The sequence below is a fragment of the Lipophrys pholis genome (genome assembly GCF_963383615.2).
Source record: "Lipophrys pholis genome assembly, chromosome: 1".
Taxonomy (NCBI): domain Eukaryota; kingdom Metazoa; phylum Chordata; class Actinopteri; order Blenniiformes; family Blenniidae; genus Lipophrys; species Lipophrys pholis.
Window position 1 is genome coordinate 31,668,776 of NC_137635.1, and position 16,518 is coordinate 31,685,293.

The following is a 16,518-nucleotide window of genomic DNA, read 5'->3' on the forward strand; positions in this document are numbered from 1 at the left end:
TAGAAAGGGATCAATCATTTTACTTCCCTGAGAAACAATCGGTTTAGTGTTGCTTTGAATCTCATTTCCTGCTGCTTTTTCTATTGGTTGTCAGAAGCTGTGGCGGTTTAGCGAGTCTGTAGTCTGGGAGGTATTAAGTATTTTTCAGTTCTTCAGTATTACGGTGTGTTTCTGACAACTCTTTGTTTTGGGGTCTTCGCTGAACGCTGTCAGTAACGCCAGGATGGGAGTGAAAGGGTTAAACCTACCCGTCACTCTTGTGAATTTGCGAGAGACTTTGGTATAATCTCTTCTCTGCCCTCAGGGCTTCATTCAGCTGGTTGTACTCAGACACCAGCTGCTCCAGAACATACTGCAACACACAAACGAAAAAGAAAATGAATCTTTCAAAGCAGCGGAACGCCTGAGAACCATGAGAGCGAAGCCGAATCGTACGTGATGATCAGTCGCCTCTGTTAGGATGACTCCTCCCGACTGCGCACGAGCCAGAGACGATCGCAGTGCAGAGAGCTCCTTCTGCAGGCCCAAAACACAAAAGATGTAACTTGTAAGCACTTTTCTTTTGTTTGTTTTTGGTATTTTCTCAATGTCCACACAGATACCTGAGCCTCTTTCTCCCTCCTCAGCACCAGCTGCATCTCCTCCTGCAGAGCCTTCATCTCCGCCTCACCGTCCTCTGAAAGCGGCTTCATGCCCTCGTCGCGAGTTTGCATCAGGTCCTGCAGGAGGAAACATCGGAGCAGAACAAGACCAGGTTATCTGCACGGCAGGCAATTCAAAGTGAGAAGACAATCTAAGAACTTTGTTTGAGATCACCAAGTTTAGAGCAAGAGACTGTACTGGCACTTCACTGATTTAATTTAGAAAGAAACTAAACGTGATAACAAGATAACAAAAAACTGAATTAACACCAAGGTGCTCTGGTTTCCTTCCGCAGTCCAAAGACAGACGAGCCGGTACCTTGGTGAGAGCTTCCTTCTCCTTGAGCAGATTCTCGGCGCCCGTCTCCTTCTCCTTGTCCCGTCTCAGTTGGGACAGCTCCTGCTCTCTTTGGGACATCAGCCTGCGGAGCTCCTGCAGCTGGCCGGTCCGCTCGTTGATCACTAAGGAGAGCCTGTAGGAGTAGTCCTGAAGGACAAAGGGGTGGAGGAGGTGAGATGTTCTGTCTTGTGTTGACGTGTCCATATTGAGGGTCAGCAGCGCGGTCTACCTGCAGATACTGATCTTTAGAGCTGAGGGTGCTGAGCAGATCGTTGATCTGTGCTTGATGCTCATCGGACTGCCGGCTGCGGTCTGACAGTAGCTCCTGGAAGAGCTTCTCCTTCAGAGCCAGCCGAGCCTTCAGCTCCTCCACCACCTCAGAAGGACTGGCCTGAACTCGGGTGATGAGGGCGGCCGTCAGATCCTGCACGCACATGCAAAATGAGCCCGCATCAGCATGCCTGCGGTGTTTTGAGAAGCCAAACGGGTAGCACAGGTTTGTCTACATGTGCCAGCTACTCAGGGGAAACGTGTTGCACCTGTGTCTCCTGGCTGCGTGTCTGCAGAGCCGCCTCCAGCTGGGTGATGATGGCGTCCTTCTCCCGCAGGGTGTTCCTCTCCTTCGCCTCGCTCTGCTGTTTCTGCCACTGGAGGTTCCTGTAGGCCTCGGCCGCCTGCTCCAGCTCCAGCTCTTTACCTCGCGTCAAACCATCCAGGCTCTGAGGGACGCAAAAAATAATCACAACACCTCAAAAAAAACAAGAAGCCGTAGTTCCAGCAGGTGTCAGGAGTTCTGAAATAGGAGATCAGCTCACCGTGATGGTCTCCTCGTTGTTGGCCAGGATGCAGCGCAGCCTCTCCAGATCTCGCTCCTTCTCCCTCAGGGCGAGCTGCAGCCCCCTCACCTGACTCTCCTGCTCCTCCAAGCACCGGAACTTGTCATCGATGGAGCGCTGAAACAAATGAAAGGAGACGAAAATCGTATTACCATATTTAGTATGTCAGCTCGAGGACCTTAAAGACAATTTATTTGATGATATGGCACAAATTCACATATTGACACTGTTTTGACTGTTTGGGATTTAAATCTCAATTCCTTTAGGTTCTCCTGCAAGATGCTACATAAAAGCCCTGATGCATGAATGTTTGTCCCTTGTGTGTGTGTGTGTGTGTGTGTGTGTGTGTGTGTGTGTGTGTGTGTGTGTGTGTATACAGCCGTCCTTTCCGTTTTACCTCCAGAGCCTTGTCTCTGTCTTTAATACGCTCCCTCAGCTTGTCCAGCAGAGCATCTCTGGGTTTGCTGCTTCCTGCTGACTCCAGCATCTCTGAGTAATCCTGCAGATAATATTTATACACACAGTCAGTGGCCCGTGCACGTGTGTTTATATGTGTACCTTATGTAAGACAGCAAATATAACCTGCAACTGTTGCTCCTTGTCCTGCAGAGAGTGCTTGAGCTGCGTGACGCTCCGTTCTTTCTCCTGCACCACTGCGTATTTATCTGCCTCACTCTCTTTCAGCGCTGCTTCTTTGGCCTCCAGCTCAGAGCGGGTCTTCTGCAAGGCGCAGCGCAGGTCCTGGTTGTGCTTCTCGGTGACCTCCCGGTGCTGCAGGGCCTCCTGGAGGTCGGAGTTGAGTCTGTCCTTGAAGCTCAGCAGATCGTCTCCTTGCCTCTGGCTCTGCCTCAGACTCCTCTGACTGGCCTCCAGCTCCAGGCCCAGGGAGAACAGGGAGCTCTGCACACCCACCAGCTCACCCTGCAGCTGGGCTAACGCTAAGGACTCACTGACCCCAACTGCAGTCTGTGGAGAAAGAGGGCCGGAGTGTGAAAGGTCCTCCACCAATGATGACAAATGATTCCGTTTGAGGGACGTGGGAGCTCACCTTGCACTGAGAAAGCTGGTTGCGATGAGCCAGTTCCTGCAGCTTGCACAGAGTGGTGTTCTGCCCATCGATCAGCTGGTAAAGCTCCTGGGCCTTAAGGAGAAGACATCATTAACAACAACTTTCAGAAACAGACACACAGACACAGAGACACAGAGACACACCTCGCTATCTTTGGTGCTGATGGACTCGCTCAGGCCCTGGATGGTTCTCTCCTGACTCTGAGCAGCTTGACGGAGCGACCGCAGCTCACACTCCATCTCATTCAGCTTCTCCTGCAGCTTCTACAGACGAGACGAGCATGTTTACACAGTCAGAGCAGGGAAATCTTAATCACACTAACTGGAATGATGTTTTTACTCAGGTGCATCTATCATTACTTTATCTATTGGAAATAGCATTTTGAAAGATCCTTTCAGTGTGTTCAGTTCTTCATTTAGCCAATTTATTTTTCTTTGTGAAGAGGGTAGAGAGAGGTTGGACGTGTCCTTCAGTGCGGTTAATAAGCTCTTCAGCAGAGTCCAGCAGCTGTTGTGATGCTTTAGCGTTCCTCACCATATTGTTGGCCTCACTCTCGTGGATCTTGGCCTGCAGCGATTGGACCTGCAGCTGAGCCTTCTGCAGCTCGCTGACACACTGACCGGCTGCACACTCGTACTGGTTCAGTTGACTCTGCTGCTCTTCAACGAGGCTCTGTGAAAGAAAAGGTGAGGATATTAAAAACAGCTCACCCAGTGTACCTACGGCTTTTCGTCAGTTCTTGTGACTGAATCGTTTGTGCTTTAGTCTTGAAATCATAAAAGACTCAAGCTGCGCGGTGTACAACCATCATAGTGGATTGTGTAACACGGTTCGCATACAAAATATAGAAACTCTGCTCATTTGAGTGTGAACTTTGTAAAAAGCTACGACGAGGAAAGAGCCACTGGAGAGGCTTTGCATGCATGAGTTAACACGAGTGCCCACTATGCTTCTGTAATCTTTACATAACCGGCATTTAGAGGCTTCCTACCCTCACAGGCTAAAATGTGTTTGAATGTACTCCCATTTGCACAAATTTGAGTTTTTCCTGCAGACTCTATTTTCAAGGGTGACATATCACTAAATCGCGTCACTGTAGAATCCGACCAGTGTAGAGATAACTGGGTGGTCTGACATGGCGTGGATCACTTCGCCTCGAGGGCTCTGGATGAAACTAGGCCAGTGGTGGAGTCACTCTGTCTTAATGTCTCCCCACATGCAAATGACTTCGGCTGAGCAGCAAGACCATCTAGTGTTATTCAGAGGAAAAAACATCTCATTTGGATACAAACAAAATGATCAACTGGAATAAAGTGCAGCAGAATTGGCCGGACATATTGGTGCTGTGAGACTGGAAAATACTCATCTGCTCGAAGCTGGGAGTGCGTTCACGCTTCAGACGCGTGTAGAAGCATTAATGGTCACTTTAGAGCCTCAGTATCCTCAAATCATGATTTAAAAGCTTTAAATTTTATAAGCCGATACATGTTAAATGCAAGTCATTATTGAAATTGAGAAAAATGGTAATTTTAAGACCATTTTTCCTCTCTTGATTTTCTGCTTTACAGACACACCACCACACACACACACACTCATGGGGTAAATAGGCCACGCAGTGTGTCCTCTCTTTACCCACAGCTGACTGCTCCTCTAATGCATGCAGTGACCTCACATACACAGTAAAGCTTTCCTCCTCTAAGCTAAAAGCTAGTGACAGAGGCTGCAGGCACCTGTATTATTGGAATAGTTTTTGTTTTGTTTTTCAAATAAAAAAGTGGGACAAATGTTTTTTTGCAAGTGCTGCTGATTTCCAGTATTTGCAGTATATTCACAACTCCTTCAAACGTTGTCATCATGATGCAGTTGTGAGATTATTTTCAGCATCACGACCTTGTGAAGCTGTTATACCTGGTGGGGAGGAGGGAGAGGATACTCTTTGTACAAATCTTTCAAGTCCTCCATGTCGGCCAGGCTCAGATGCGGATCCACGTCAACGTTCAGCCTGATAAGTGGAGTTTCCAGCTCCGGCGTCAGTAAGCGGGCGTCTCGTTCACCGTCGGGAGTCCCATAGGACACCCCGAGAACAGGATCAGGAAAGCACAGCCTGGTGCCTCCGTTGCTGGAGCTTCTCCGGTGCAAGACGGGCAGCTTGCTTCCTTTGGCGCTACGGACTGGGCGGTAAACAGCGTAGCTTTGCAACAAGCAGAGAGCCAAAGAGAGGCTGGGTCCTGGTGAGGCTTTGCCATGAGGGTCGACCATGGGCTCCTCAAACAGGGAGTCAGATATCCGGTACTCTAATGCGTCCTTGGGGGAACTCAGCAGGCCATCTGCTATGGAACTGGGTTGAATGTATTCCTCAGTTGTCTCCAGGGATGCCAAAGATGGGCTTGAGCTAACCCGCCCAGCCAGAGTTTGGTCACTGTCTGATCTCCTTGAGAGGTCCTGAGACCCCGGAACCAGAGTGAGAGAAGACGGGGGCTCGTCTGAATCGTCTACATCTTTACCGTCTCCACCTGCACCTCCTTCAGCCATGCTCCCCCCGATAACGCTGGCTGAATATCTCGTTGACGGCCCACACGAGATACTCCGAGCCAACTTCCTGGGCACCTTACAGACAGCTTCATAGTCGGAGTCCGCCACCCGCAAGTGGGAACACCCCCGACACCTCCTGGGAGTGCTGGGTGCACAGCGGTGTGAGCCTGTGACCTCTGACCCGGGGCCTGTTGGACACTGAGGGTGGTGGTGATGGTGGCAGTCCAGACTGTCTTCAGCCCAGGACTCATACAGAGAGTAGACCAGGTCCTCCTGGAGAAGGGCGCAGTACTTGGCATGAGTTAGGCCCGAAATATCCACCATACCATCACCCGCCCTGTCGTCAGCTCCAGTTAAAGCCACAGCGGCCTCCTCGGAGTTGGTTTTCCGGTAGAGGCCGCCGATGCACTGCCTGAGGCGGTGTTTCTCCTGGAGGAGCCTCTGCAGCCTCTCGATGGACAGAGCTTCCACGCGGGCGATGACCGTGTCAAAGCGGTACATGCGGTCCAGCATGAAGGTGCACTTGGAGCAGGCAAACTCTCCCCTGCCGTCCCGGGTCAGGTCTTGACCAAGAGCGTGGGACAGCAGCACCTGCAGGTTGAGCTTGGCGGTGGGGTGAAAGATCCATCGCCGCTGGTTCCCACACAGCTCCCGTCCGCAGATGCGGCACGCCTCCTTCATCTTGAGGTCAACGATTAAAACCATCAAGAAGTGGCAAGATGATCTTATTTAAGAATCTGAATCTAGCTTATGAATCTGATCCCTTTAAATAAATATTGACAAAAGATGCATAATGTCCAGCTTCATCAGAGTAGAATACAGATATTAAATGTATGAATCCTGACAATATCCTCCCAGAAATGAGGTAGACGAGACAAAGGCTGGTGAAGGAGGGTTGCACGTGTGCTCTTGGCAAGGTAGAAAACGCAGATTAACACATATTGTGTCTGTTTAACAGCTATCCATCATCTCAGGATCAGCCTCCATTCGCAGGAGCTGCAGGTGCATCGGTAACATGGCGCACGCGCGTCATGTTATGTCCATTCAATCCATGCGGGGGTTGATATTTCTAGAATATATTCACGATGTCCAAAAAACATCAACGGTAACCTTCGCGTTCCGCCCCTAAAAAACGCCGCCGCACGTGCCTCCGCACCATCAATCGGCTGTCACGGACGTACGAGCTCCAGCGCACGCGTGCGCGCGGGGAGTTTCGTGATGATATGGGTGTGGTGATCACGATCCACCGGGGAACCGGAACGATCCTCTGAATCTACTGCGGCTGTCTGCGTCCAGAGCCGGGAAGCTGGAGACGGTGGAGGGCTGGTACCGACTGGCCCACGGGGAGTGGCGGAGCTCTGTGCCCGGACAGTCAGAGCTTCTCAGGGCGGAATAACGACGTGTCTGCCTGAAACAGACCCGCAGCGGCGGATCATACCATTCAGGAGAAACAGGGGAGGAGCGGCCTAGACCAAACCAACAGGGGTGCATAATAGTCTAATATTTCCCATGATACAAATTAACAACTACAAAATAAGTGCATATAAATATATCCATGTATAAATATAGGAAATATTAAATTTATTTTGGCTGTGGCAAAAAACAAGAGAATGTAACTCCCCCTGAGACTGTGTGACTTTCTCCTGGCCTGTTTTCTCAGTTCAGTATGCATGATTGAACAGATGAAATGCTCCATGGAAAAATATATAACCCTTACAGTAAAAAATATCTATTTATGTCTTTGTTACACAACACGATATTTATCCTATGTTTACAAAGGGTGGCAGTAACGAACTACAAATACTCAAATTATTGTAATTAAGTAGTATCAGGGTACCTGTACTTTTATTATAACAGCCAGGTAACCATCATACTTGGGATCCCCCCCACCAAGCTTATGTACAGTTTACAAAAGTGATATAACAGCAGTGCTTTAAATCGTTATTAATTAGTACAACTTCAACTTTCTTCCTCTGCACGCTTGCATCAATCATTTATTTTAGAAAAGTGGAAGTAGTTAAATACCCACATTACAGTAATAAAGGAAGATTTGTTTTGAGTGCTTGTACCTTTATGATTGTTTTTTCCCCCCAGTTTTACTCATACCTAAGTACAATTTACAAAATGTAATCGTTTGCTCAATGCAATAGGATGTGATTACTATAGTTTTATCTTTTTATAAACAGTATTTCAACTTGTAATTGAGTACAATTCAAGCAATGTAATTGCAGTTGTACATATTTTCATAACTTTTTCTATCTCTGCCCTCTTCTATCAATCATACAGGTTTCCATTAAAGTAAATGTGGTTCCTAATTCCTCTCTATGATGATAGGTCTGTACTCCCCAGTTTTTCATGAAGGTACTCACAAATATATCAATTTAAAAGATATGTCAAGTCGGGAAAATTTACTTTAAACCAGTGATGTGTGAAGAACAATCTATAGTACATAGATCGGAGTACGTCTCATGACTACTGCATTTATAAACAAATGTTTACATTATGAAGAACAGGGGTGGCAAATACGAATTATTTTGTAGGGCACATGTATTGCTTTAAGTATTCTTTCATGTATTGAAGTATAAAGGAAATAATATAATCTACTTCACGAAATTTAAATAACAAATGGCTTTTATGTGTCATTTCTTCAAAAGTCAAACCATTTTTAAAAGCCAGTGCTTTTAACAGAGACAACTCTGCTTTATATTTATGTTAGTTTCTAATTGTATGATTCTTTATTCACTGTACTGTGCGTCTGAGAGCACAGATATTATATACAGGTGAATCAAAGGCTTTCACATCATTTGTCTCTGAGATTGAGAGTGTCCACAGTGTTTGGCTTCACTAGCTTTGGCAGATAAATTGTCAGAATAAAGTGTATGTTTTCTGTTAAATCTCAGTTTTAGGATAATACAACACTTCCACACGTCATTATAAAACAGCATCAAACTGCTGAAAGATTTGCTCTTTTAAGAGCTCTCCATTCCAAATGTCCAAAACCTGTTGTTTGCCTGAGGTTATTAGGATGATTATTATCTCCTGTTGCCATGGTGCTGATATTTCAACAATGCTTTTACTGTGAAATATCAAACAACCACATGTTTGTCCCTGCAGTGGCCATATTTTCCTGTTTCCCCAGGAGGAACCGACAGACGGTCACGCTGACACGCTGTGACTTCCAAACACACACAAAGTAGAAAGTCATCAGGAGGGGTCGTTGACCTTTTTGAAGCTGAATAACCAACAGAAGGATTGTTGTTCCAAACTTCCTGAACAATGACAGGTTCATATAAATTAAACCACTATTTTTAGAGTATGCCCTGTGGGCTACTCCCAAAGTCCCTGTGGGAGACCAGATAGATGTGCCTGGACAACAGTTTGGCTACCAACAGTTTCTTTCTTTGAATTTTGTTTTTAAACAAATCTAGTTACCGCACAGATCTTAACCACCTGCTAAACCGTTATATAACCAGATGATCATGAGCAGAGTTTACAAAACACAAACAAGTGCATAAAACAAGAAAATAACCAAAACAGACACACAAGTTAATAAATTCAGCATTTTAGCGAGCAATGGCAAAAATTAAACAATACCAGCAACACAATTTGTGGTGTGTGTGTGTGTGTGTGGGGGGGGGGGCCCGGCTGTGCACCCGGCAGCCCACCAGACCTGAGAGCCCCCAGCATATCAGCCCAGAGAAGCCCACACCTCCAGCCCAGGAGGCACAAGAGGCAGGAGACAGAGAAGAGACCCACACCCAGCCAGGAGAACCATGTAGGAGAACGGACACCGGGACTCAGACCCCGACAATCCATCAGGCCAAGACCAAGCAGGACCCAGAGCCGCCAGGCCGCACAGCCCAGTGCCCCACCCAGACCCAGGAGGGGAGCCGCCACGCCCCCAGGAGACCCAGGAGATGAGGGGCCAGGCCAAAGTTATGTCGCCTCGACGGCCCATCTCATAAAGCACCATTGTTATATGTGTGGTGAGTTAAGGTAGGGAGGCGATGGGGGAGGGGGAGAGGGAGGGACTGCCCAGCCCAGCTGGAGGTTTGGGAGAAGCACCTGAAGATGAAATTCTAATCAAAGACCCTACACAAACTACACAAACTACACAACCAGATATCAGTGTCTGGCACTCAAAGGTCGACCTGACCTATTGACAACCGACTGAAACCAGAGCTGCTCATGAACACACACGCACACGCATACGCACACGCACACTCCCTTAAAGTGACCTCACATACATTTTGATCTTTGGATAAACCAGCTACCAGCTACAATTTCTTGAAGAAAACATTTTTGACCCCTTTTCAAAACACACTTTATTCCCAGTGTACTCCAAGTGTCTCACACACTCTTTTCACTGTCTCACAGCAACTCTGAGTTTACAAAGACACACATCCTCTGTGCTGACCTGAAGCCTGCATTTCCACACGGAGTGCAACAACTTTTACATCCAGAAGCTCACAGTTTCCATTGTGACTCAACGTTTTGGACACGTGGAGTAATTGTCTTCAATCATGAGCTATTTCTCTGCACCAAAACAAAAGGGAAATTCTGGAGTATATTTTTAGGTTAGTATAGTCATGTGACTGGTCCAGCCCAATTAGGATCAAACAGTGACTCCTCCGCCTCTGCGTTCACATTTGATTTGAAGAGCATCATTCAGATTCAGATCGGAGGGCAGAGAGCCTGCTTACTGACAACATTTGCATTTTTTATTCAAAGCTGATTTACAAGTTAAAACTCCTGCAGCATCACACTGAAAACAACAAGGAGCCTTTAACCAGCTCATCATGGGAGGAACTCATGAATTACACTGTATCATAAGAAGGCAGTATTTTGGTTGTACTTGGATTTTCTTTGGTGGATTGTTACACAAATACTACTGATCTTACAGAGTACAATTCATACAATTTGTATTCAAAATCAAACCCTTTTATTTGTATGTTTGTAGCAAACAAGATAATTGTTTTTAACAGAGGCGATTCCCATTTTTATTTACCATTGTGCACGTTTTGATTTTCTTTATTTTTACTATTTAACATCAATATTTCTACAAGTAAAATAAATCAAGTGGCTGCTATTTACAATGTGTTTAAATAGAGTAAAACAGTGACTAATATCACTACAGTAAAAATATTAATATTTCAACCTTCAGCGTAGTGGAAAGGGTTTTTTAATTCCGTTGCAACAGGAGGAGAAATTACTACCCGAGTAGCACGTTGCAGAGAGGCGCCATGCCAACCAAGAGGAACAGTAATTGCACTCGGGGGACAAGAAGTGGAGGGTTTGAATCCCACTGAGTTTTTAGTCTGTATCAACTCCAAAGTAAAGTATGACGATCAGGTTCAAGCTTTTTTAAGGAATAATTTCCAGCCATGAATTATGAAATTTATGTGATGTGATTTATTAAATGTACAAATATTGGCATTATGATTATGGTGTTTCATATTACTGAATTTAAAAGGTCAGTAAAATGTAAAAAGAAGCTTGCAATATACTTAAATGTGGATATTTTTCAATGGTCAAGGGTTAAAAGCCTGAGTTTTTTGAGCTTGTGAAGGGTAATGCTCCTCCTTCATCTGCACTTGAAGAGAGAAATGCGTCCTTGGGGACGTCGTTGAAGCTCAGGCCAGTGAATGTAATGAGATTGTGGTACTTTATATGATGAGACAAGCTCTCTGTTCTTTCACTGGGAGCTTTAATTGAAGCACAACCAACCACCACAGGCTCCCCGAGCACAGGCTTCTCTTTGCATCACACAGCAGAGTAGATATAATACAAATACTCACATTAGAGAAACGCTATTTATAACGGCTCCAACTTGCATTAAAATCACAGTGAAATTAGTGTAAAACACAGAAGTAAGGATGTTTTTAAAGAGAAAGTAATTTCATTGTATAGATTTCTTTTTTATCTACCTGTATAGGCTAATAACAAATTTTAAAATGAAAGCTGAAAACTGTGCATGGATGGAAGAATATCTGATAAAAGCTTCTAAGTAATGTGATGACATTTTTAATATTTCATCGGTAAAACCTTGTACTTCCACCTATTAAACATCCCCTACACAAATAACCTACGTAAAACAAGCTGTCATTCATAGCTGAGGACATAAATACTGTAGTGTGTGGCATTATATTGAGTTATATTCTTTTTCCCCTGCACCCCTGCTCTCAGTTAAATATGTCATACACCATTTGTCCACAAGGAGGCAGAGTTGGACAAACCCACGACTGCACAAACAAGAGCGCTGCTCTGACACTTCTGACACACTGCAGAACTCTGATAACATGTGATGGACATCCATCCATCCATCCATCCATCCATCCATCCATCCATCCATCCATCCATGAAGCTGAAGCATGTGAAGAAAACCCCCACAAACTCAGTCACAACACGCAAACTCCACAGAAAAACCTCTGAAAGAGGAAACAACACTCGGAGGCCTCGTCACTGTGAGGCAAAACCAATATCCACAAATTGAGCAAACTCTCGCACAAAGACATAAATAACATAAAAACATCACACAGAAGGGCCCACAATCAGGTATGAATTGGGTGTTTATTCTCCGTGAGATGAAAAGGGGCAAAATTGAAGTTATCTTTAGCAACATACCTGCATCTCCTGTTCAATTCGTAGCCTCTCCTGGCCGAGTTCCTCCTGATAGAACTGTGGGGGAAGAAATGAAGAGAATTAATGAATGAATGCATGAATGTAAATATTGCCATTGTATGTAACCTATGATATATTGCTTGTCACTCCTAAGACGATAAATATAATCAAAATACAATTTACACCACTGGTTATCGTACATTAAGTCCATAGCCACCTGTTCAGAGTTTATTTATTTATATAGGGCCTCATGATAAACCTCCAGGATGATATGAAATAAATATATTTACTTTATTAAGTGTTCAGAATAATCCGGGACAGAAATACACACAGAAACAAGAACGGTAATAAATAAACCTGCATATGAATAGAAAATGATGCATGCAGTGGTGAAAAGAGTACTCATACACTTCATACAAACTACTGTACAACCACTCAAACTGTGGTAAAGCATTGTGGAACATACTTAAGTATATAAATACAAATACTACATGTAATAGCTGTAGTACAAATAGTAAATGTATTAATACTATTACACTGTTTAAATTGCACTTAACTACAAGCACTGTTGGATAAAAATACTCAGTAGTCAGAATATATGGTAATATTCTCTACTTGAACATTTTTGAAATGTACTCATTTACAAGTAAGCATTCTGTGGTTAAAAAGACTAGCAAAAGGTACAAAGTACTCTTTTCGACTAATCTGTGTAAAATTGTTTGAGTGATACTCAATCACAAGTGAAGGTACTGTTGTTAAAGAAGAGTCAAGTAGAAATACAAAGTACACTATACTTTAAATGCTTTCACATTTCTGAAATCTTACTCAGACACATGCATGCACGTGACGCACACACACACACACACACACACACACACACACACACACACACACACACACACACACACACACACACACACACACACACACACACACACACACACACACACACACACACAGTTGTCAAAACGTCCTCTTAGCAGTTACTTATGAAATCAACAGATTACATGACAAAGTCTGCGCTCGGATTGGATTAAAATCACCGAATTAAAAATTGTAACTTGTATCCCTGGTCGCAGGAGATGATGCTTCTTTCTCTGCATACGTGTGTGTTTGTTAAAAGCGTTGGGTGCGTGCAGACCTCCGTAGTGAGCAGCCAATAAAGTAACTGTTCCAGTATGGCTGAGGAATGCTCCGTATGCTGCTGCAGGAGACGACACACGGAGCTCCACACTGATGTACCAACTATAGACGGCGTGTAGAATTCGCTCAGGGTTTGACTGTAAATCTTCACACGCAAGAGGCAGAAGTGGAGACGTGTAGAACACGGACTCCACATGTTATCTACAGCATTTCCATTGATATCAGTGGATCAAATATTTATATACGGAGCACTTCGTGCCGTGAAATGAAGCACATAAACATGTGAAAGGTGAAAGGTGAGGCCATGACTCCTGGTGACATCAACAAATGGGGGCATGTGTAAGTTAAAGAGCCAGGGGCCCAAGAGGCAGCCTTGGGGTACTCCGCATTTTAAATCACGTAGGTTAACTTTATCCTGCACGATTTTAGTTCCCCGGCTAATTCATGAGAAGCAATATTTAGGGAAGTATATAAGTGCAGGGTATTATTTCATCATTAAAACACACACTTTTAAATTGTAATAGGAAGCAATAAAAATGATTAATTAAGCTTTAGCGCAAAATCTTTCGGTCCTAAAGTTTAATATCCCAGGATTGGCATGAGATTTTAGTATTGCATTTTAAAAACACTTGTTTCCCTCTTGCTTGCCACCAATGTGCGTCCGTGAACAACGCCCCGAAACCATCTTATGCCCCGATCTCCATCGCTCCATCAGGAGTAATGAGGATGGGAGATTGAGCTATGTGGAAGCCACCCAAGCAGATTACTGGTGTTGATTTTAAAGGTTATAAATACCTCTACGTCCTTGTCCTTCTGCACCAGAGACGAGGACAGCTCCTCAACTTGCCCCTCCAGCTCTCCCACCCTGAGCGTGAGTGTTTCCTTGTCTCCACACAGCTCTGTGATGAGGGCCTCTTTGGAGTGAAGCTCTTTTGTCAGTTCCTCGATCAGCCTGAGGACAGACGGACAACAGACAGTTGGAGCTGGCTCGGTTCACTCCGGAACATTTTCTAGTTGCGCTGCTGGAGGTTTAGACCGCTGGCAGACCATCTCTAATGCACAGAGGGGGGACCAGCTCTAATATGTAACGTATGCAAATCCACATTTACTAAAGAGACATCCCAACGTTGTGCACCTGTCTTTGTTGGTGTTGGACGGCGAGAGGACGCTCGGAGGCTTCTCATCCTCGGGGATGTCCTCCATGGCGGTGTCTAAGGAGAGCAGGGAGGCGTGGGAGTGCGATCCAGCCAGCGAGGCCATCCGCTCAGCCTCGCTCCGAGCCAGCTGCGCCTCCTGAAGATCACACACACACACACACACACCACACACACACACACACACACACACACACACACACACACACACACACACACACACACACACACACACACACACACACACACACACGCACACACACACACACACACACATAGAGAAGCAGTTAGGGTTTTGCGACGCCGTCGCTCTCCTAGCTGGGATGTAAACAGTGGGACAGAGTGAAGCGACCTCCTGCAGGAGCTGGATCTTTGTCTGGAGCACCTGCTGCATGTGGTCGATTTCCTGCTGCCTCTCCTGACACCGTCTCTGTAACTCTGCCTCATTGTGATTGGTCAAGCTCTCTGCTGCCGTGCTGGAGAAGGAGAGGAAAGTCAGCATTCATCACCTCACTGACCAGATACCATACAAAACACCATTCTCGATCGGCCAGCGTTAGTCAGACATCGGAAGGGTTTGGCCTGGAGACCGGCTTGTATGCTTCAATCGAGTAAAAGACAGAATTTCATCACACAGAGTTGATCTTCATAGTCCTTTATGCAGAACCTGAGTATATGAAGTCACTAAGGACTTTTCAATATGTCATCAGACTTGTTTTCCACTGCAGTGTCATGAAAAGGGATTCATTAGAGAGTGAAACAGTTTTTCATATCATTTAAAAAAAGATTTAATTAAAATTAGCTACAAGTTACAATTTTAATTGATATTATTATAAGATGAAGTGTTATAGTCAAGTATTTCTTTTGCAGAGACTGTTTGACCTCCCAGTGGACAAATGAGGAACAGTACTTACATTTGTTTATCAGTAAATTATTTATTTTTTGTTTTTTATAAACACTTTGCACTCATGGTGTACTGTTAATGGAGTTCACTATTCATGCTTCCTCGAGTTTAACAAAACAAAAATGTTTATTTATCATTTCAAATAGCTTTAATGCTATAAAATTCCCCCTTTTTCACCGGAGCAGCTGTCTTAAAGCTCGTCCACCCATTTATGCAAACACTCACATCAATGCTGCAGCTGCCCTGCAAGGTGCTCAACCTCCACTGGGAGCAATTCAGGGTTCAGTGTCTTTCCCAGACACGTTGATGAATCATCGAACCACCAACACGGGACTGGAGGACTGCCTACTCTACCCACTAACCCACAGCCACCCGAGAGGAGACATTAGTTGTCTCCAACCTATTTCAACATCTTCAGTTCATACAATTTGGTGGAATTACAACTATATAGCTGAATAATCACACAAAGTCATAACAATGAAGTTGCAATCCTTATTAATCAGTATAATCTCACGCTCAACATTGTAATTAATCACATTAATCAGTGATAAACTATGTAAATTGGCCTAATTTAAGACTAAATATCCAAATTAAATACAATTTTGTGCACGAATGCATGATGATGTGTTTAGTCCATTGGGGGGATTGGTTTTATTTCAATTTTTTGGTATTTGTGTGTATGAGCTGCTATTTATTCAAGTATAAGCAATGCTTTTTTTATTTCTGTCTGTCTGTTAAAGACAAATGAGGGACATTCACAGAGGGGCTTCTTATTTTGGATTTGAACCTGTTTCCATTGAGTCAGACCCCCACATCACTTTATCCGCACACACAGATGTAGACAGTGAGGTCAGCTTCAGGACATGATGGAGACGTTGGTTAAAGCCATAAAAGAATCACACGTCATCTCTTTTCAGTCTGTCCCTGTGCTCATGGGACACACTTTCATCCTTCCTCTTATAGCAGCGATGAAGTGAGCGCCTCGCTCATAACCTGTGCTTTAATTCCATTAATTCACACAGATCAGCATTTGGGCAGTAATCTAAACTCTCGGTTGTAATCTAAAGATGCACAAATCGTCTTGTTCTCTGTTCATCTTCAGTCATGATTTGTTCTCCTCCCTCCCGAGCAGGCGTCTGCCCGTATCCCAGAATTCCTGCTCCCAGAATGGCAGACGCCACCCTGTCGCCACGAGAGCCCGTTCTGGACCTACTCGACAAACGTTTTTAACTCCATCTGCTGCACGCAGCAGCTCAGATATCTGGGATATTTTCACCC

At 44.8% G+C, this 16,518-nt stretch overlaps 1 protein-coding gene across 6 annotated transcripts in view; it reads right to left on the minus strand.

Moving 5' to 3' along the window:
• LOC308115782 (myomegalin) overlaps positions 1–16,518 on the minus strand; it is a gene marked incomplete at its 5' end in the record, with an annotated part of 57,895 nt that overhangs the window by 21,482 nt on the left and 19,895 nt on the right. For 3 of the 6 annotated variants that reach the window (XM_080473533.1, XM_080473532.1, XM_080473534.1), the window contains 13 exons: positions 249–352; positions 436–516; positions 603–719; positions 961–1,128; positions 1,211–1,405; positions 1,521–1,700; positions 1,797–1,934; positions 2,215–2,316; positions 2,400–2,783; positions 2,866–2,958; positions 3,030–3,149; positions 3,421–3,558; positions 4,795–6,099. In XM_080473533.1, coding sequence (XP_080329659.1) covers positions 249–352; positions 436–516; positions 603–719; positions 961–1,128; positions 1,211–1,405; positions 1,521–1,700; positions 1,797–1,934; positions 2,215–2,316; positions 2,400–2,783; positions 2,866–2,958; positions 3,030–3,149; positions 3,421–3,558; positions 4,795–6,099 — 3,125 coding nt within the window. Of the gene's footprint in view, positions 1–248; positions 353–435; positions 517–602; positions 720–960; positions 1,129–1,210; positions 1,406–1,520; positions 1,701–1,796; positions 1,935–2,214; positions 2,317–2,399; positions 2,784–2,865; positions 2,959–3,029; positions 3,150–3,420; positions 3,559–4,794; positions 6,103–12,042; positions 12,097–13,977; positions 14,135–14,317; positions 14,476–14,688; positions 14,813–16,518 lie in introns of those variants that run through there. The other 3 variants (XM_080473537.1, XM_080473535.1, XM_080473536.1) reach the window with 2 other exon arrangements.